At 35.6% G+C, this 23,235-nt stretch overlaps 1 protein-coding gene across 1 annotated transcript in view; it reads right to left on the bottom strand.

Annotated features, from left to right (window-relative positions):
* Positions 1-8,225: 8,225 nt before the first annotated feature.
* Positions 8,226-23,235, bottom strand: part of ncam2 (neural cell adhesion molecule 2) — a 54,965-nt gene continuing 39,955 nt past the window's right edge. Inside the window, exons 10-11 of the mRNA XM_073845773.1 lie at positions 14,466-14,673; positions 8,226-9,967 (exon numbers count right to left, since the gene is read on the bottom strand). Coding sequence (XP_073701874.1) covers positions 9,853-9,967; positions 14,466-14,673 — 323 coding nt within the window. The 3' untranslated portion in view covers positions 8,226-9,852. The remainder of the gene's footprint in view (positions 9,968-14,465; positions 14,674-23,235) is intronic.

Here is a 23,235-nt window from a genome sequence, read left to right as displayed (position 1 = left end):
AAATTGCTTGTAAAAGCGCCATGTGCATTTTACTTTCACTTTTAAATTAGGGGCATTAGCGTAACAAACTTTTATTAACAAAACCAAAACAATACACTATGTTATATGCCTAATATAAAATAACAAATAAATTACACAGTTTAAATAGGTATACAAAATGAAAAAGAAAGCCTGGAGGCACGGCATACACCTTTATGTATATATATATATATATATATATATATATATATATATATATATATATATATATAAAAACACAGTTTAAATAAATAAACTATGGACAAGTGACGAAACCGGTGTTGCAGACTCACACCAGTTTCACAGTCACACCAGCTATCGCAGCAAGCCTATTATGCACGTAACGCAATTTTATTCTCTGTATGTCCTGTACATGTGGCAGAACTGACAGTAAAGCTGACTTTGACTTTAAAGGTGTTTGTGGTTGGTCAAACTGAACCAGAATTTCCAGGGCAAGAATCGTGACAACATTTGTGTTTGTTCTTATCATTTTTTGTCAGGTAGGAGCAGTGGTGTAGTGGTGCCTGGAGAAGTGGGTATACGCTTTATTTTATAAACACCCACGTCCCCCCCCCCCCCCCCCCCATGTAAACCACGTGGGCTCAGAGTACAATTTTTGTCCACATTACTTTCACACTGGTCTAGTAAAAATATGTGGCTTTGTTTCATATTTACAGTGTATACGTTTTTCATTATTTACCTAAAAAGAAAGGAAGTGAAATGTGACAACATGCCCCGTAGGTGGGGTACATTGTAACATTTGAGGGGCACATTGTAACACGACCATATGACAGCTTAAAATGTTATCTGATCGAATGAAAAAATATACACAACAAACTCAAATATTTTGTCAATAAAATACATGTTAACTTTTTCAAATAAAGTAATGATGTTTAAAAAAAGTCAAATTTTGCGTTTGACAATGAACACATTCGCAACCATGCTTTGAACGGCCCTGATCGCAACACACAGCTGTACAGTAGTTCAAAATAATGTGGACAAATTGATGAAACACATTTAGACATTCAGAAAAACACTCCCCTCCCTCCACACTCAGCTCTCATAGAACACCACACACATAAACCAGCCAAAATGCTTTACATTTCTTGAAATAATAACATCTGAACATTAAACATTGATTGTCAGCCTTTATTCACCTGTTTCTTGTGGTTTCTCATACAAATCCATAAAAGTAATTAGTGTAAATTACATCGCTAATGTCATAGAATAGCATAGATTAATAACAGCGGGGCATATTGTCACATACTGTTAAAACGTTCCCCATCTGCGCGACTGGAATATAATAGGGGTTAGTGTCTTCTGGTGGTTTGCTTGCGAAACTGATAAATAACGAATTGGAGATTAAAATAATAGCATATTTGTCTCATTTTAAATGAATACTTAAAACTGAATTGAAAAGTGTACTGTTATAGTGTTCGTTTATTAAATGCAAGTTAAATTACAGTCGTTTTGTATGTGTAAATGGTGAGTTCTGTGTTGTCCAATCAGATGCTGTTACGTAATCACGTAGGGATTAGTTCGCTGTTTTGTTTATATTAGCCAGACGCCAGTATGCTCGCAGGCTCCGATGCTGATGGAAACCCATTTGCACTGGGCAAGAGCATTAATCCCGCTGTTGTAAGTCATATTTTACAAAGTAAAGTTCCTGAAACGGAATAACGTTGTTGTGTTTTGTCCTTCACGCCTCCACGAACATTAAACAACCGGGAGCACAACAGTACTTTAGCCAGAAATTTACTTTTACTATGATAAAATAAATATTCAGCGATATCTTCAAAAGGCTTTTAAATTTTGGCGTGCTTTTTTCTCTCCATATGCTGCTATGGCAAGTTGGAAATTTGGTTAAGCTAGCATGTGTGGAAATATTTAACCCTCTGGGGTTCTTCGGTCACTTTTGACCGGAATTTTTTAAATAAATTTTTTTTAAAAATCGTAGCTTCATCGGAATGGTATGAAACCTGGTGACTTTTATGGTACTTGGTATATGAACACACAAAAAAATTGGGGACAGGATTGGAAAAGTCTAAGTGGTTGTAAAAAAAATAGTCACACTCGGGGTCTTCGGGTCAAAATGACCGGCCATAGGAAATGAATGGGAAATTGGCAAAAATATGAAAATACAGAGTTTTTTTGTGCATACAATCTACAAATCAGCCACAATCCAGAAAAAAAGCACACAACTGTGAAGGGGTGACTCTCTAAAACATCAAGAGTGCAAAACACTACAATACACTCACACACACACACACACACACACACACACACACACACACACACACACTTATACACACAAAAACACACGCACACACAAATGAATGTGTGTCATTTCAAAAGCTAATTTTGGGAAATGTGTGAAATAGAGGCAATCAATGTAAGAAATAAAGCACACAGCAATGAAAGCATGAGACTGTAAGCCATCAGAGTTCCAAAATAGACACACAGACACACACACACACACACACACACACACACACACACACACACACACACACACACACACACACACACACACACACACACACACACACACACACACACACACACACACACACAGGGAAATATGAGATTGGTGAGACTGTAACAGAGGAATGTGAGACTATGAATCAAATAAAAGGGAGACATTGGATCCAAAATCCAAAAGTCACACACCATGTCACACACACACACACACACACACACACACACACACACACACACACACACACACACACACACACACACACACACACACACACACACACACACACACACACACGGAAAAAAGATTTCAAAACAAGCATCATTTGCTCAAAGTGCTATATGGAGACACTCTGTTGTGATTTGTCACAACCTGATCTGTAATCACAATTAGTATGTAAATAATATGATATTTAAAACAAACTTTTTTTTCCTCTATTTTTTTATTTACTATTTGACAATTGTTATACTTTTCTGTTATTTTAGATTTATGTTCATAATTTCTGTTGCCTTTTGAATAAGAGTTACTGTTCATTGAATATGTAAAAAAAGAATGCACATAAAATGTAAATAGGGTTAGGATGATATTTAAAATATTTTTATTTCTCTATTTTCCATTTAATGTTTGATAATTATACTTTTGCTGTTATTTTGTTGCCCATGCTGTTGCTGTTCATAATTCCTGTGCTAAATAAGAGTTATTGTTTATTGAATTTTACAAAAAATTATTTAAATCAAAATGTTCATTATAAAAAGGTTACAAAATAAAAAAAATGGTATGACTGAAAGAACGGCATTTTTATTCAGTTAGAATTAAAACAATGGGTAACAAAATGCTTTCCATTGTTTCTCTTTCTAATGCAATGTTCTGGTTTGACTGTATTATAAAGTAAAACTGGCACTTCAAATTACCAGTTAAACCAATCAAACAAACAAAAAACTTGGCAAATAATAAAAAAATAGTCTTTGATAATCTAATTTTATATAATAAAATCCACAACCTGAAAAGGCATTGGCAAATATGTGCAAAAACAACTAGAATTCACAAATCCTTCTATAGAGAGCATTACATCCATCTAGTGGTTAAAATAGGATATTGCCTGGTAATTATGCTCACTACGCCACCAGATGGCACAAATCCGACTTCAAAAAATTATTTTCTATAGGCCAGGTATCTACTTTAAACTAAAATACAGCATTAATTAAAAAAGAATAAAAATTATATATATTTAAAAAAATTCTATTATATTCAATGGCAAAAAATAGATCATAATTGTAGCATAAATATTAATTATTATCATAAAATTCTGTCAAAACACGACAGAAAAAAAGAAAAAATATTATTGAACAAAAATACATTTGATTGATTTTACTGAAAAAAAAGGAAATAATGATTTCAGGGCTCCGGTCACTTTTGACCGTGAGGGCCCTGAGTGTGACTGGTCGGGGAAGAACCCCAGAGGGTTAAACCACAAGTGTTAAAACTAACCCCGCGTTAGTTTGTGCCCCGCGCTACACTACTGGGGTGCGGGAGATGGAGCTGGCAATCAAAAAGCAAGCCGACGCCACGGTCCTGACTGCAGCATCACTGTCTTTATTGGGTGTTCTTAGTGAATATTTGCATTTATTCACATATGACTGGATGTTGTGGACTCTCATGATTTTGGCTAATGCAGGACACTAATAGTGCACATTAGAGGGGATTTAGAAGTGGGTATACGCAAATCCGCCTGATAAAGAAGTGGGTATACGCCGTATACCTGCGTATACCCTCCACTACCCCACTGGGTAGGAGAAATATTAGACTAAAATCTTAATTAATACTGTTTGTATGTGCTATCTTTACCACCTATTAACTTCAGTTTGTCAAAATATCACACACTTTCCTTTTTATTAAGTCCTTCTCTATAAGATTTAGCAGCTTCCACACATTGTTTCGTGGTTTAAACAGCATAATTTAATAGAACAACGTATTCAGTAGCACCTTAGCCATGCAATCCATGCTGTTGTTTACACCCAAGTATTTCCAATACTTCCACGCATCCGGTAACCTTATCTATCCAAACCGTGACTTAGGTACAAACCCTCTATTGTGTAGCGATTCGTGAAGCACAGCTCACAGCATTTCTGCTGGTCAACATGGCAAATGTGCATGACCAACGTGAAACTTGTGAAATCTGAATGAACTTACATGAAATGTCCGATCACCATTGTCGTAGCCAGCTTTGAGTTCACCGAAGTCCGGACCTCGGTAAATTTCCATGCTCAAAAATATAATTTGTTCTCTGAATGACTAATTTGCTGTGTAAAACTCCTCACACGAGAGTCTGCTTGTATTATTAAGTATAGACAGTTTGTTTATCGTCCGTGGTATGCAACTGATCGTTGCGAGACGCTGGAAGTGAAAGAGGCTTGAGTTGTGAGTGACTGCGCGGGCGCAGCCTCCGACGTGTTGCCAGATCCAGCTATTATAGCGTCTTTTATACTTAATTTAATACTTTGACAAGTTAATAAAGTGGGAAGTCGCAGTTTAGAGTTAGCAATGTATTTATCTTTTTTATTTGCAGAAGGTTTGAACTTATTTCGGTTTATTTTTTATTTACATTTCGGTTTTGATATGTTTTCATCGCAATATCTGGCAACACTGCATAGCTGGCACTTTAACGAACAGTACTCAAAAAGCCCACGGACAAATTATTGCTGAGAGGACACCACATTCGGTAAGGCAAACGCAAAAATACATCATGATATTATTAGTAAACAGGAATGAGTGCAATATTTTGACAAACTAAAGTTAATAGGTGGTAAAGATACATCCGAGCAGTATTATAATTAAGTTATTAGCCTAATATTTCACCTACCTGACTGGAAATTATAAGAAAAAAAAAAAAAAAAAAGATTCTTGCCCTGGAAATCCTGGTTCAATTTGACCAACCACAAACACCTTTTGTTCCACAGACAGTTTTTTTGCACTCTTCTCCTTGATTAGTTAACTTTTGGCAGTCAATAATATTCAAATGTTTTTCCTGGTCCAACTGATTAGTACAGCCCAAAACATGACAATAATTGATCATTTTCAGCAGTAATGATCAGCAAAATATGCAAGTTTTGTTCCGTTCAGTGCCGCCAAAATGGAGTATTGATGACTTGTTGTGAAAACACTATAGTAAAGTAATAACAAATTTTGATGGAACAAATATGGTATAATTTTAACAATGTTCATGCCTCCAAAACAGAGAAAACCCCTTTCACAAACATCTACATGTCTGTCTCTTTTAAAGTGTTTAGTGTATATAATGAATTGTATTTGTAGGAGCTATTAGTACAATTCCTAACCCCACCTCTACTGAAATGACTGAATCCTGCTAATGGAAGCTCACAGAACAACAGAAAATGTGATTGAATTTTAAGATGTGTTGTTTTTTTTTTATTGTAAAATGTTATCCCTTATTCGCTTAGCTATCTGTGTGGGCGTAGCATTTTGCTGAAGGCCACACAATTTTTTTGACTGTGGTGGAAACTGTAACCTTTCCAGGTTTCAGTGTTTGCGCAAGTAGTGAACTGAACTAGATTTTGAAGTGACTTGCATAACCTGGGGGCTAGTAAAAAAAAGCAAATGTCTCAGTTTTAACCACAAAACGTCACATATGCGCTTGCATAGGGTTGGCTGGATTTAAAGACGCTCTGGGCTGAACTTCGTTTTATCTGCTCATTCATCATATCAGACCCATTTAGGAAAGCCTGAGAGGGTTGAATGAATCATTATGGAAAGCGCAGTCTGCACCCTCAAAACTGTTCTCAGTTGGGCAGCCATTATCTACAGTGTTCACCCTGATTACAGACCATGTGTGTTCAGTGGACAGCCAAGGCCAAGGACACTAATGCCCGGGTGAGTCTGTACTTGCTCTTCAGTACTTACACTTCAAGGTGCAGCACACAGCGGGGACCCCAAAGGAAACGTGGATGGTTTCTTTCAAATGTGGTCAGCCGTGTGAGTTCCACTCTGGTTCTCCATTTCCACAGGTCACCGGATCCAGGACAAGGACAAGAACCTTTAAGGACCATTGAATCTCAACTACATTCTTTCCCCAAACCACATATCCAATGGCTGTGTTCCAAAACTTAAGCATTCTTGCTGTCTAATGCCCACACAGGCAATATGCTAACTGAAGCGGACCCTCACAAATGACTTATTAGGGATGGTCTACACAACAGAAACTCACATAGTGCGTCAAACAAACAGCACTTAAGACAAAGTTTATAAGAGATTCAACACATGAACAATTTTGGTCATTTGTTAATTAAAAAAAGCTGAAATAAAATAATATATAAATATTAGATAAAAAAAAAACGTACACAAAAATATATATTATATTATACAAATATGTTTAAGCTGAAATACTAAAATCGATAGATAGATAGACGGACAGATAGATAAAAAAATAAATAAATTACAATAAATCAACTTGGTGCAAATACAAAAAAGAAAAGAAAAAACATTGACAAAAGCAAACAAAATTACTAAACTTTCTAAACTAAAATTATAAACCGAAAATATAAAAATAAAACCTAATTCAAAATAAATACTGTTTTTATTTTATTTTTTATAAACAAATAAATAAATTAATAAATATGTTTTTTACAGGTGCAAAAAAAACAAAAAAAACAAACAAAAACGAATTGACAAAAGTAAACAAAATTACTAAAATGTCATCTAAAATTATAACAGAAAATATAAAAATAAAATCTAATTCAAAATAAATACTATAATAGTACATAAATAGTAATAAAATAGCACTGATTTGTACATACAAATAATGTGTATTTTTATTTTATAATAAAAATAAATAAAAATATATTTTTTACATGTGCAAATAAAAAAATGAATAAAACTGACAAAAGCAAATAAAATTACTAAAACTTCAGCTAAAATTATAAACTGAAAATATATATAAAAAAATTCTGAATAAATACTATAATAATACATAAATAGTACTAAAATAGCACTGCATTTATTTATTTTGATAAATAAGTAAATGTTTTTACAGGTGCAAAAAAACAAACAAAAAATGAATTGACAAAAGCAAACAAAATTACTAAAATGTCAGCTAAAATTAGAAACTGAAAATATAAAAATAGTACTAAAATAGCACTGTGTTGTAAACACAAATAATGTATTTTTTTATTTTATAATAATAAATAAAAATAAACAGACAAAATTACAAAAATGTCAGCTAAAATTATAACCTGAAAATGTAAAAATAGTACATAAATAGTACTAAAATAGCAGGAAATTCCTTCATATTATTATGATTATTATTTACTTACAGTCAAGGATGAATGCAATGCTTTAGAACAGAGGTCTCAAACTCAATTCCTGGAGGGCCGCAGCTCTGCAGAGTTTAGCTCCAACCAGCTGCAACTCACACTTGCTTGGAAGTTTCTAGTAATCCTGAAGACCTTGATTTGCTGGATCAGGTGTGTTTGATTATGGTTGGAGCTAAACTGTGTAGAGCTGTGGCCCTCCAGGAATTGAGTTTGAGTCCAGTGCTTTAGAAGCTATCCAAAAGATGTCCTCTCGTGAAGCTTTAAAATACTGCCTGTTGACAGCTCGTTTGGTTTTGGAACACAGCTTTTTCTTGTTGCCATCAAAGACTATGAAAAGCAATCTGTAACACAAATGCGTGCTATATGCTTAAAAAGCAGAGTCCAAATAGCTTAAACTTTTATTTTGGGACACTTTTATTTACAGAAGAAAAATTACACTGGATTACAAGAATTCCACAAGTACAGTTGGGCTTATGGAGTGCTCCCTTTAGTCTGCTGAAAAGAAATGGGCAACATTCCACAATGTTCTATTGCGCTGAATGTGGAGACCCATTGTGTATAAAACACAATGCTGAAATAATGCAAAAATCTTTTTTGTTTTGGAGAAATTTGTTGGCCCAAACCAAAGTGAACATGAACATGGATCTCAAGACTTAATACTCAAACTCTGACTGGTAAAATGAGCATGCGTCTAAGCATTTGTGACATTCCCATCCTTATTATTGCACCCTGCAGATCCCTGATTCCTCATATAACCAAAGCTTTATCTCTCAAAGGATTTGGTTTGCAAAACAGCTCATTTTATAGCTCTACCTCTGTGATGCATCTGAACCCATCTTCCTGGGCATCTGCCCTTCTTTAGCTCATGATAACCATCAGTCAGTTGGACAGAATATCTTTTTTGAAAGATAGCCAATTTTGATACACATAATTCATAATCAGTTATGTGTGACACTAAGACAGAAACTGGAATGAATTTTCATTTGTGAAACGTTCCAAAGAAATAACAAGTATATTTACATTGGTGTACTTGAATAGGTATTTATAACGCTTCCTTATATTCACGTGAGACTTCGCAATCTCTGCTTTCTTTACACGTCACGCTCTCTTTCTACACTCCATGCTCGCTAATACACACATCCAACACATCCATGCTCAGATGCACCCACTTACAAACTTTCACACACTTCCGAAGGAAATGCACTCTTTTTTTGTTTCCGAAATATCTTGACATGAAAGTATGACTATGCTCCTTTGATTCTGATGAAACAATAGCGTTGAAAACACTGACATATTTTCATCCACAAAAACACTTGTAATCTATGAGAAATTCATCGTTCAAGCCGAAGAGTTGGGCATGTGTCAGCTCTCAATACCGGGGCCACCCATGGACCATGTACTCAGTTTGAGGTCAAGTGTGGTCGATCCTCGCTTTGCTACTAAGCATTCGTATTTTCTTTGCATTTTGGGCGAGACATATAGTGGCAAGAAGGCAAGAAAATAAACACATTACCCAAACAGTTATCCAAAACTACAACACAGACTGCAAAAGGAGGTGAGGGATTTCCAAGTGTACTGTATCATTTCGAGTGATATGACGCCATAAAAAGCAATGTTTGCTCAACCACACTGGAAAAGTGCAACAGCCGGATCCCAAAGAAAGAGAGAATGAGAGAGCAAGAGAAAACATGAAACTTACGGCGTAAACCCAACCTCTTCAAGTAACAAAGAATCAGACTCAAAGCAACAGCAAAGCCTTGAAAAATAAAAAACGGAAAAAACAAAAAAAACCAAAACAAGCAAGAACAAGCACAAATAAACAGGAGCCTGTCTGTTGAGCGGCAACCTCCGAAAAATGTTTCACAAAGCAGTTATCGCGTGGCCTCTTCTGATACCCGACGACGAGTCTCTAACAAAGGATCTTACAATTGGTTGGCGTGTTCTTGCTTGTATTCTCATTAGTTTGCTTGCTATTGGTCTCCGGGTGGCTCACTTTGCATGTTCTTTTAGAGGATAGCAGGGCCTCCATTACGCTTTACTGTCCTCCTGTGTCATGTGTAGGCTGTTGTCACCGTGAACTTTGATCTCGATCGTGTCTGGCTTCAGCGTCTCCTTGCCGTTTTCCTCTTTTAGTGGCAATTTCCTGTGGAAAAAAGGTGCACAGTGGTCAGTTTGACAGGTTTGACAAAAACACATTTTCAATTAACAACTGGATACTGTGGGTCCCATGAGGTGAAAATTGAGACTTAGGGTGCTTTTTGCAGACCAGAGTCCATTTGTCACCACAGGTCGGTTTGTTTGGTTGGTTTTATGAACTTTTGTACTATTGAAAATGCCTGAAAATGAGGTTTGGGCTCAGGTTTGTACCAAGCACTGAACTATTGGAATGAATATCTACAGTAAATGTATATATTTTACAATGTAATTTAATCCTGCGATAGCAAATCTACAATTTCAGCAGCCATTCAGTCTTCAAGGTCACACGATCCTTCAAAAATCATTCTAATATGCTGATTTGATAATTAAGAAAACTTTTCTTATTAATAACAATGTTGAAAATGGTTGTTCACCATGATACATTTTATGCATGATACTTTTGCATATTTGAACCCTTTCCAGCAGTGACTCTATGATTTTGAGATCCATTTTTTTAAACTGAGGACAGTTGAAGGACTCAAACACAATGATTAAAAAAAGGGGGGGGGGGGGGGGGGGGGATGAACAGGATGAAGATGTCCGAATTTTTCTTATTTTGTTGAAATATCTTTTTTTTCCATTTAGTACTGCCCTTCAGAAGCAACAAAAGATACTTTTATGTTTTCTGGAAGACAAATGAAGTACAATTTACCTTGATCCTCAAATAAAAAAAAATAAAAATCACCCCTCGGCTCTTAATGCATTCCTTCTGGAGCATCGGTGAATGTTTCAGCCTTTTTTAAATACTTTGATATTGAGTCCCTCAGTTGTCCTCAGTGTGAAAAGATGGATCTCAAAATCATACAGCCACTGCTGGAAAGGGTTCAAATAATGCAAAAGATGCTGGAAAACTGAAGAATATGCAGGACCGGGAGGATTCAGAACAAACAAGGGACTAATGGACAACCATCACAAAACAAAGCAAAAAAAAAAAAAAAACAGTCATAGATCATCCAGGTAATAACACAAAGTATTAAGAACCAAGGATTCCCAAACCTTTAAATAGGGTTATTTTAATAATTTCAGCTATTTATCTAAAAAAAATAACATGCACTTTATATGATCAGCTTGTTGAAATTAAAGGTACATCTCTGCATCTGTGACCAGTGTTTACCGAGGTCTGATGACTGATGATCCGAAAATGAACATCAGTTCATAAATACTTATACTTGGCTTAAAAAATAAAATAGCCTAGTAATTACATAGTTAATGTAAAAATACAATATATAATTTTATTCTGGTAGTGTAATTATTTTACCAAAAAAAGTGACTGGAACATGAATTTACATTTAATAAAAAAAAAGCACTGCACACCATTGTTATCAGTGAATCTTATTTCTAAGAAAAGAAGTTTGTCTTTGCAATCTTCAACTAAAAATTTTATAGCTTTAATGTGTTAATTCTCAGCTCAACTCACCTGCTTTTTCAACTCCTTCCCATGAAAGACTGTTTAAAAAAAAAAAAACCTTTCTCACAATCCAACCAATTCTCAAAGAAAAAAAAAATCAATCCCTGTTTCTACTCTGTTTCATTCGGGAATCACATTATGGATGTAAAAGTACATTTTAAGTCGACTCTAATGTCACCCTGGCTTATAAATGTATGTTTTTCATGGGTTATTTGTGTGATCCTCTTGGGTCACATAGTGAGCACTGTGACGCCCGGTCACGTCTGCGTGTTATCTCAAAAACCCCAGTGTGGCTCTTCATCACATGACATTGGAAAGGAACCAGACTCTGTTCAGTGGGATCATCATCACTCTAATAGCATTATTAAAGCCTAGGCCTGGGCTTCTGGGAAGGTACAGAGCGCATATCAGATGAACGCCACAGTCTATGTGCTAGAACATCAAAGCCGTGCTGCTTGTTATCGGAGCTGAAGACAATCACAGCCCTTAATCTCTTTGAACTTTTAACCAAGAAAACCTGGCAGGAGTTTTTCCAGCTGGGAAAGATTCAGACTGGCACTGCATAACTACAGATCAGTCACCCTGCAAACCAAAGGACAAAGTCTACTGTAGAAAAGTGTCAAGAACCATGAAGACACTGACTAGGGTCAAAACACATACTATTCAACTCAAAAAGCAATAAACCACAGATTGCATAAGTCAAACAAGTTATTCATACTTGATAAGTCTATACAGTAAATACTTCTTTGACGCACATGGTCCATAAATAAATATTGATTAATTGCTACTGTATGACTGTTGCTCTGTCACATCCGGCCACTTTCTGGTTAACTTGAGGACTTTGTAGCTTGTCTTGTTGTCAACTGATGACAAATTGTTACAGCCAGTGTAAGGCAATATTACTTTTATGTTGCTTTCAGTGTAAGATAAAGTTTTTGTGGTACTCATTATAAAAATTAACTAATGATATTATATAATTTATGTGACACGTTATTTCCTCTTAACTGATATCTGACCGAGTCTCTCATTTGAGAATGGTTTACAAAAAAAAAAAAACTATTTCAGTTTTCTACTTTAAAATGTTACATTTATTGCAATGCATGTTTCTTTGTAAGTGTAAATTATTTCTACAACAATTTTTTTGGAGTGGAAATGATTGCCAGCTTTTTTATTTTTTTACATTAAATATTGAATTTCAATACTTATATTTACACTGCTGTTCAAAAGCTTGGGATCAGTAAGTTTTTTTAAAAGAAGTTTCTTATGCTTATCAAGGCTCCATTTATTTGATCTAAAATACAGAAAAAGCAATAGAAATAATCGTTTTCTATTATACTGTAAAATATGATTTATTCATGTGATGCAATGCAGAATATTATTATTTCAGTCTTCATTGTCACATGATTCCTCAGAAATCATTCTGATATGCTGATTTATTATCAATGTTGAAAACATTTGTGCTACTTAATATTTTTTTTGAAACCTGTGAAACTATTTTTTGGATTCTTAAAAACGTTAAAAAGAACAGCACTTTCTTTTTTTAACAGAAAATGAATACTTTTATTCAGCAAGAAAGTGTTTAAATGTATTATTTATCAAAGAATCCTTAAAAAAGTATCACAGGTTCCAAAAAATATTAAGCAGCACAACTGTTTCCAACTTTCATAATAAATCAGCATATTAGAATGATTTCTGAAGGATCATGTGACACTGAAGACTGGAGTAATGATGCTGAAAATTCAGCTTTGCATTAGGGGAAAAAATATATATTTTAAAGTATATTCAAATACAAAACGGGTATTATAAATTGTAACAATATTTCACAATATTACAGTTTTTCTTTATTTTTGATCAAATATATGCAGCCTTGATGAGCAGAAGAGATTTCTTTAAAAAAACATTAAAAATCTTACCAATCCCAAACTTTTGAAAAGCAATGTACATGGGAATTAAAGCCAGGAAACAAATGTATCATGTACCTGAACATTACATTTTTATATTTTTGACATTTTTAATTTTATCCATCACTGCTCTAAGGTGTCACCCAATTTAGTATTTTGAAGATTTTAACATATTAAATGAAACATTAAACTGAATTTGTCATTAAATAAATTAACTTACAGTTGAGGCCAAAAGTTTACACCCCCCTTTCATCCCCTGCAAAATGTTAATTACTTTACCAAAATAAGAGGGATCATACAAAATGCATTATTGTTTATTTAGTACTGACCTGAAAGCTATATTTCATTAAAAAGATATTTACATATAGTCCACATGAGAAAATAATGGTTGAATTTATAAAAATGACCCCGTTCAAAAGTTTACATCCCCTTAATTCTTAATACTGTGTTCTTACCTGAATGATCCATAGCTTTTAGTGATAGTTGTTTATGAGAGCCTTATTTGTCCTGAACAGTTAAACTGCCCACTGTTCTTTAGAAAAATCTTTCAGGTCCCACAAATTCTTTGGTTTTCCAGCATTTTTGTGTATTTGAACCATTTCCAGCTGTATGATTTTGAGATCCATCTTTTCACACTGAGGACAACTGAATGACTCATATGCAACTATTACAGAAGGTTCAAATGCTCACTGATGCTTCAGAAGGAAAAAAAACATGTATTAAAAGCCTGTTCAGAACGAACAAGAGACTCATAAACAACTATCACTAAACAAAACAAAAAAAAAAAACAAAACTGTGGATCATTCAGGTCAAGGGGATGTAAACTTTTTTTTACTTTATTAATTTCTCTTGTGACAATATGTAAACATCTTTTATGTGAAATATCTTATTCTAAGTCAGTAAAAAAAAAATGCAGTTTGTGTGATCGCTCTTATTTTGGTAAATTAGTTAACATTCTGCAGATTCTTAAAGGGGAGGTAAACTTTTGACCACAACTGTATATAACAATTAAATAAGTAACATATGAATTTCCTGTTGCTTGAAAAAGTATTCTGCTTATGTAACTTATTTTTAAATCTCTTTGGATAAAAGTGTATGTTTAATAAATGCATACTTGATGTAGAAGGGATACTCACAGGTAGGCAGCTTTGCCCTCCTCTAGCTCTTTGCTCTTGCCACTTGTGGCTGTCTTTTTGCTGCAGAGTTTGCGGGTGATGCACATAAGCAGGCCACACTGGCGCAGGAAGAAGCAGCTGACGTCCACTAGCACGAGCAGCAGCAGCAAGCCAGCTAACCCCAGCCCAACCACTGCGCCCATACCTAGGCCGCTGAACAGCGAATCTGCTGAGACAGGATAAAGACACAAGCCTTAGTGATGCACCTCAACAACACAACATTGTACAATTTTTTCTCTGCACTCAAAAAGTATTCTCAAAGCTTCGTAAAATTACATTTAAACCACTGATGCTACATGGACTATTTTAACAATGTCATTACTACCTTTCTGGGCCTTGAACATATCAGTTCCATTGCTGTCTAGGCTTGGAATAACATGAGGGTGAGTAATTTATTTTAGAATTTTCATTTTTTGGGTGAACTATCCCTTTAAGTTTGCATTAAGAACTTTAGGGTGATGCAACTTTGGTGACATTTTTAAACTCAAAAGACTTTGCATGAGGAAATGAGGCTGTCTGAGAAGCTATTCAGAAGCAAACATCCATTTTGAAGGAACATTCTGGGCAATGCCGCTGCTCTAAACACATCAATCACACATGTTGTTGAACGTAGCACTGCCATTAGCAAAAGCATCCCAGAAGTCTGTGGTTTGATCTGGACACAGTGACAGGGCATCAGAGTGAGAAAAGCGACATGTATTAGACGGGAGGAGGACAGGAATACTAAAAAGAAAGAGAGCATTGAGCAATTCAGTAGCTGTCTGGTTTTATTCAAGCAAAATATTATTTAATGTCACTGAATCAACCAAAAGACATTAATTTTTCTTAAGAAAACTACTTTTTATGGATTAAATCAGGAAGAAATAGCTCTTGAAGGCATCAATTTCAGGTTACCACTTATGCAGTGTAAAATAACTACTAATACTAATAAATAAAAATGAAAAAAAAAAAAAAAAACTATACTAATCAATACCCTTGTTTTAGGACAACTTTTTTAATCCACTTCAAATGTTGTCCACTGTATACCAACATATATAAACACAAAACTAACATTGTTTTTGTTTTCTTTGCACATTAAATGTATTCTTGTAGCTTTATAAAATTATGGTTAAACCACTAATGTCACATGGACTATTTTAACAAAGTCCTTACTACCTTTCTGGGTCTTGAATGTGGTAGTTGCATTGCTGTCTATTCAGGGTCGGAAAGTTCTGGGATTTTATCAAAAATATCTTCATTTTTGTTCTGAAGATTAACAAATGTCTTAGGGGTTTGGAATGACAACTGATTACTTAATGAATTTCATTTTTGGGTGAACTATCCCTTTAATATTGCAGATGTTATAACCAACAACAACAGAAGGAACTCTTTAACTGTCTATATTTAAACCTTATGATATCAAAACTTCAGATTAGGAAGATTATTTGTCCATCATGATCTATTGACTATTTTCAAATGTCACCATGCAACAGCATATCAGTTCATACACGAACCTCGGATTTATTGACCCTGCTGTGGTTTTACTTTTGATGCATGGAGCACATGACCACCTCCATTGTGACTTATCAGCCAACACATCTGTTTTTCACCATCTTGTGCCTTGCTCTCCCTGAGAAATGTGTCCCTGCTCCTATAGCTGATTTGTTGTTGATTTATAACATCATTAGAAGCTCAATTTAGCATCTCGTTAATATCACTTATCCTGAAGTTCCACAAATGGGCGTGATCCATCCGCATCTGAGTTCAACGCACTCAATTAATAAAGTGAACGGTGATTGAGACTCAGGAATGAGAAGCAATAATTCATGCTCGATTGATTGTGTCTGGACTGAAGGGAGGTCTGTGGGTGGGATCCCAGCAGATGATTGACAGGGTAATGAAGCTTGTAATCATGTGTGGAGCTTAATGGCTGTGTCACACTGATACATGACTTAGTAGGGCTTAAACAGATCCACGCTTTTCTAGTTTGTAACACTTTTACATGGAAAAACTTCCAGCATTGAGTACAGGCAACAGGAGTGTTTGAGACCCCATTAATGCACTCTCTTTAAGGTTGAAGTACTGTATATCCCTCAGCTTTTGAGCTGCGCTGCTTAATCATCCAAACACTTACCTCTGCACTGACAACACCAATAAATGCTGAAAGCTGGAGACAGGAAGTTTTTAAAAATAGACTTCAGTCAAACCAGAGTAAACCTGTTATGAGGGGGTTTCAGATTATAGCAAAATACCATGGAAATTACACCCTTACATCATGAATAGCCCAGGAAATGCTTGGCAAATGCATTTGATGTGCTATGACAAGAACAAGTAATGTCTCTCTCTCAAAGTGCTACAGTCATTACCCTTATAGTTTGATTATATTACATTTTCTCAAGTGTAATCAAATTGAAATGGTGTGCATACATACGTATATATCAGGTGTGTATCCTCTGAGGATGCAAGGGAGGCAGTGTCCCCTCACAATATTGGATGAGAAAAAAATCCGTAGTACAAAAATAAAACAAAGCCAATATTATAAAATATAACAAAAACATAAACCACTTAGCAGGTAAAGTTACAGCAAAAGTCTGCATCTCTCTCGCCTCTCCTGAGCCCACAGAGTTTTAACAGACCTCCATATGGTGAGTTTGTTGGGGGGTAATTGAGAATTAATGGGGGAAGGTCTCATGATGCCTCCATTGTGACAGTATTTATGTATATTTATAATGTATATATATATATATATATATATATATATATATATATATATATATATATATATATATATATTGTGTATATATAGTTTATATATAGTGTATAGTGTAAGTAACTTTTATTTAACCAAGAAAATGTGACTGGGACATACATTTACATTTAATTTGAAAAGAAAAAAACTTTGAGGATACACACACACACACACACACACACACACACACACACACACACACACACACACACACACACACACACACACACACACACACACACACACACACACACACACACACACACACACACACACACACACACACACACACACACAAATATATTGCATGATGTCATTCTTGATATCTTGATACACTTGCATATCTGTTGAAATAAAATGTGTATTGTGGTCTCTATGCCCCATTAAGTCAAAATGAAATCAAAATAGAACTTTATTTACTTTCATAATACCTGTTCTTGCTTTCATTGTGAACTATCAGTGTTAGTTATTCCAACAAAAATGCTTGGTAATCTTTAATCACAATATACAAACTTTCTCTAACTCTGAAATTACTTTTACCTCTGGGCTGACATTATCAGTCCCGACTTTTTTTGACTCTTTTGATAAAGAAATCATTTTTCATGATCCAATCAACTTCTGATGGACCAATTTTTTTCACTTTATATTTAGTTTGACTCAAAAATGCAATAATTTAAAGTAGAAAATAGGGTTGCAAATGCAATTTCATGATAACTTAAATGTCAAACGGAGACGGGAAGAAGTCTAAAGATTGTAAATCAGTCAAACCAAAGTAGTCTCTGTCAGGGAGGCTTTAATGCCAGTTCACAACAGACGCAGATCAATGCCGACAGTCACCAGAGTACAGCACGTCCCTTCTTAGACATTCCAAGACTTGTCAAATGCAGGTTCAACATGTTCAAAAGGCAAAACTAAGCACAGACCAACGGCAACAGATGCTGACCGGGCTAACGCACTCATCTGACAAAACCCGCCAACTCTGTCTGTTGCAATCTGAGCAACTTGAGTCTATCAGTGCGGTGTGATTTTGTCTTAGGATAGTAAAATACTGTGGAAATGATGCCCTCATAAACAGCCAAGCAAATGTTTTGCCAAAAGTAGTAGATGTGCCATGAAAAAACATCAGTTTTTTTTGTTACAAGCTACTAAACGGCCAAAGTACCCACCTAGTCCTCCTAAAATGGCACTTTTATAGCTTTCTGGGTTGTATTAAGTGAAAACATTGAGCTGACCAGTGACAGTTTGGTCCTTTTTTCTAATCAACCCATAAAACCCAAAGAGCACTCCATAAAACGAGACACTTTTCTTATCTTCAGGCTGAAAGGCTTCCTTCTGCAGTCCTGAGGTAATTTAAAGCTTTGGCCATTATGGAAAAGGTCTCGAGTTTAAAGACTCCCCCTCCTCCTCTACCTCGCCCTATGCTGGTCCAGCAACCCTTGATCTACCTACACAGAGGACACAAGCCAAGCATGACTCCATAATGATGGTTTAAAGACTCTGACGCTCATTAAGACGCTATGCTTGATGATCAGAAGGGACCCTCTAGCCGTTAAACGATTAATAGAGCGACTGCCGTCAGGATAGCCATTATCAGTGGCAAAGATGTCTTTGCGCTGCATGAGGTTGGACTGATGGGTCAGAACGAATGTAATGGGTGTCAAGTGGCACCAATTAGACGTCACTTTTCCATACTTTTAATAGAATTCTCTGAGACTTGTAGTGCATTCATGAAGATTAACATTACAGTAACCATTTCATTATTTGGTTATGTACAAATGCAACATAATTCCAGTGAATGTCATTATGAATTTCACATTCAAATAGAGGATCTAAAATAATTTTGATGATGATAGTTGTTCTGTATGTTTCAAACGATTAAGCTTAATTCTCAGACAGCAAAATCACATTTACTTACATCATTAATATAATAAATAGCTGCCATTTTAAAGGAAAAGTTCACCCGAAAATGAAAATGTGACCACGGACCACAAAACCAGTCATAAGGGTCAGTTTTTTTTTAAATTGAGATTTATACATCATCTGAAAGCTGAATACATAAGCTTTCTATTGCGGAGATACAACTACTGTATTTGAAAATCTGAAATCTGAGGGTGCAAAAAAATCTAAATACTGAGAAAATCACCTTTAAAGATGTCCAAATAAAGTTCTTAGCAATGCATATTACTAATCCAAATTAGGTTTTGATATACAGTGTGTCACAAAAGTGAGTACATCCCTCACATTTCAGCAACCATTTAAGTATATCTTCTCAAGGGACAATACTATAGAAACGAAACTTAGATATATTGTAGAGTAGTCAATGTGCAGCTTGTATATCAGTATAGACTTAGTGTCTCCTGAAAATTACTCAACACACAGCCATTATTGTCAAAATAGCTGGCAAAAAAGTGAATACTGCAGCTCCCCAGTGCTAGCAGCACTCATGCAGCCCCAGACCATGATGCTACCACCACCGTGCTTGACTGTAGGCAAGACACAATTTTCTTGGTACTCCTCACCAGGGAATTGCCACACATGCTGGACAACATCTGAGCCAAACAAGTTTATCTTATAGTCTCATCAAACCACAGGACATGGTTCCAGTAATTCATGCTCTTGGTTGTCTTCAGCAAACTGTTTGCAGGCTCTCTTGTGAGCCAGCTTCAGATTTCCTTCCTTTCCTTCTGGGACGACACCTACGCAAACCAACTCGTTGCAGTGTGTGGCGTATGGTCTGAGCACTGACAAGCTGACCTTCTACTTCTGCAACCTTTAGAGCAATGCTGGCAGCACTCATGCATCTGTTTTTTGAAGCCAGGTTCTTTACCTGACTCACAGAATGAGTGCTCAACTTCATTAAACAACCCTTGCAAGGCCTTTTCCGAATGGAACCCATCTTGGAAAACCTCTGTATGACCTTGACCACTGCAGTGTAACTCGGTTTCAGGGTGTTACTAAACCTCTAATAGCCTTGGCCATCTTTGTGGAGAGCAACAATTCTAATTCTTAAATTCGAGAGTTCTTTGCCATGTTGCCATGTTGAACATCCAGTGGTCAGTATGAGAGAATTGTACTTAAAGCACCAAATTTGAACTGCTCTAATACAAGATACACAACTTTGTATGGTCCTGTCAAGCAGACAAAAACATAAACATGATGAATAGGACATGTGGCTTTGCATGGTTAAACAACATACTGATGTACTCACTTTTGTTGCCAGCTATTTTGACAATAATGGCTATGTTGAGTTATTTTCAGAGGACACTAAATCTATACTGCTATACAAGCTGCACATTGACTATTCTAAAATATATCCAAGTTTCATTTCTATAGTATTGTCCCTTGAGAAGATATACTAAAATGGTTGCTGAAATGTGAGGGGTGTACTCACTTTTGGGAGATACTATATATGTTTATGGCAGGAACATGATCATTACTTACTATCCTTATGATTTTTGGCATTACATTTTTTTTTTATTATTATTTTGACCCATACAATGTATTTTTGGCTATTGCTACAAATATACCTGTGCTATACTTAAGATTGGTTTTGTGGTCCAGGGTCACAAATGCAGTTCCAAACCTGTATGACTTTGTATCTTCTGCAAAACAGACTTTTTGTTTGAAATGAAGCCATTTAACCTCTTAAACTCTGCGGAAAAAAGTGTTTCAAAATGTTGCTGCTTCATTTACATGACCTTCCTCATATAGTATCAGCCCATAAATGGTCTCATTTGAAAGCTTAGAGTCTCCTCTTTACTAGGAATACCATAACTTTTAGTTATGATTCATAAAGTAGTCAAATTGTGCTTAGAATTTATGTTGTTCCACACACAAATTTCCGCCTAACAATTGTGAAGAATTATTACAAAGAATGTGTATTTCTTATATTTTTCTCAAAACAGACAAATCATATATCACAAGAAAGTGCTCATTCTCAAGAATCTGACCATATAAATCATTTTATTGTGTGACAAACACAGATCAAATAATCTTCAATTGAATCGCGATGTCAGAATATACTTGAAGAATATGATGATATATTATATTACTTTCCTCCACATACTACTGCTTCAGTTAGCCGCAAATAGCCACAAACTCCATTTTATCTTTTAGATTAGGATCTCTTCTTTCAAACAAGACCATTTTCACGTTTCTGCGTTGCACCATTGCTGAGAAACCGTTGTTTTGCCAGATGCGCTCGAGCGCGGCTTTCCAAACGCGCTCTGAGCCGCTCAAGCAGGTGTGTGTGTGTCTGCGGCTGCACTTAGAGCGTGTCAGTAGATCAGATTACACCCTCCGACCGCATGCCGTGCTGCTCCAAGGTGTGAACGATGACAGCTCAGCCTCTCCAGACGCGAAGAAGAACCAGAGCCATGGAGAGGTTCCGGGTCACAAAAGATGCTTCGACGGTGCCGGGCATTGTGGGATATGTAGTTTTTGGACTCTTACACCGGAGATATGCGTCTGTTGGCGTCTCAGAGGAATATAGCGGTCTCAATTATCCAAAATAGACGCTAAATGAATAAATAACGGGCCGTTTCCATGGAGAGCAGAGGATCCGCGGCTCATAAGCGCGTCTATAAGTATAACAGTGCTTCTATTCAGGTTTGTTTTATTCTTATAATTACTTTGAAACGTAAAGGACACCAAAACAATCTGCTAAGCTATGTATTGAGTGTATATTGAATGTTGACAGTAAAGTACAGTATGTGTTTCAGTAAATACACAGGCAAACATAAAAATGAAACATAATTCAGTCAATTATCATGAAAAGTGCTATGGTACATAGTAAAATAGTATTCTATTCTATTCTATTCTCAATAATGTGCTTTATAAAGCCTGTTTTTGCAAAGAAACAGAAGGACACTTTTAGGGGGAAAAAGGGGGAAAAGGGGCAATGCGACTCCCTTCGGTTATAATTCAATAACTTTCAATTAGAAACTGTTATATGAAAAAATCTTTTTTCTGGTATATCCTGAGACCTAGTGGAATCAAACAAAACAATTTGCAAAGAACTGAGACACCTAAATCCTGAGTTATAGACTTTCAAAAAAAAACTTTTGAAAAAAAAATCAAAAAGCGCCTATGTTTTTTTTGTTTTTATTGTAATATTTGAAATCTATATAATGTTATTTATAAAGAATTACACTGATATTATGTAGTTTAAAAGGTTTTCTATACAATGAAACCATTTTTTTAAATTTCCTCCATTGTATGTGTATAGGGGAACCATTTGAATTTAGGTAGGCCAAATGCAGGCGGAAATCCCCCAAATAGCCGCAGAGCTTAAGGGGTTAAAAAAATATTTAACACTCTGCAGTGTTTTTCCTTTTCCTGTTAGAGACACTTTGTTGCTTGTGTTATTTAAGGAACTGTCTGATACCTTCTGATTTATGACTTCATACACCTGGCTTTAGAATAAATGGCTATACTCTGGCTAGCTGAATAGTCTTGGCTTATTTCTCTTCTTAAAGCCAAAACAAACGCTTATTTATGGCTGGTGTGATCAGCTGTAATGGACAGCAGTAAAACAACAGGTCCATTTTCATTTGCCGGAATCTTTTCCAGCTGGAACTGTCAACAAAGAACCATTCTAATCTTATAAAAAGTCAAGCCACATTAGGAAATAAGGGCTTTAATGGACCTTGTTTTAGAGCCTTTTCTTTTAACGAGAACAATATTGAGGTTTTTGACATGCCCATAAATGAAATGCAATGTTCTATTGCTGTGTAATGAGAGAATAGCGAGGGCAGCACATAGAGATGATCAAGATTAATAGTCTCTATTGACCTGACTTCCATTGATTTGAGATCGTCTTAATTATGTCAGGTATGCCATGAGGGTATTAAAGCCTCTCACCTTTTTTACAAATTGCAGTGATAAAAATGTACAATTTCCAACCGCAAAACATTATGAAATCCTAATTGTGATTCTGTGGCATGAACCTCAAAATGTATTGACCGACTGCAAATAAACACATTACACCAAGGAATATTTGTA

Source organism: Garra rufa, chromosome 8, assembly GCF_049309525.1.
Source record: "Garra rufa chromosome 8, GarRuf1.0, whole genome shotgun sequence".
NCBI lineage: Eukaryota > Metazoa > Chordata > Actinopteri > Cypriniformes > Cyprinidae > Garra > Garra rufa.
The sequence above is the reverse complement of the archived record's forward strand: the minus strand, read 5'-3'. Positions and strand labels throughout refer to the sequence as shown.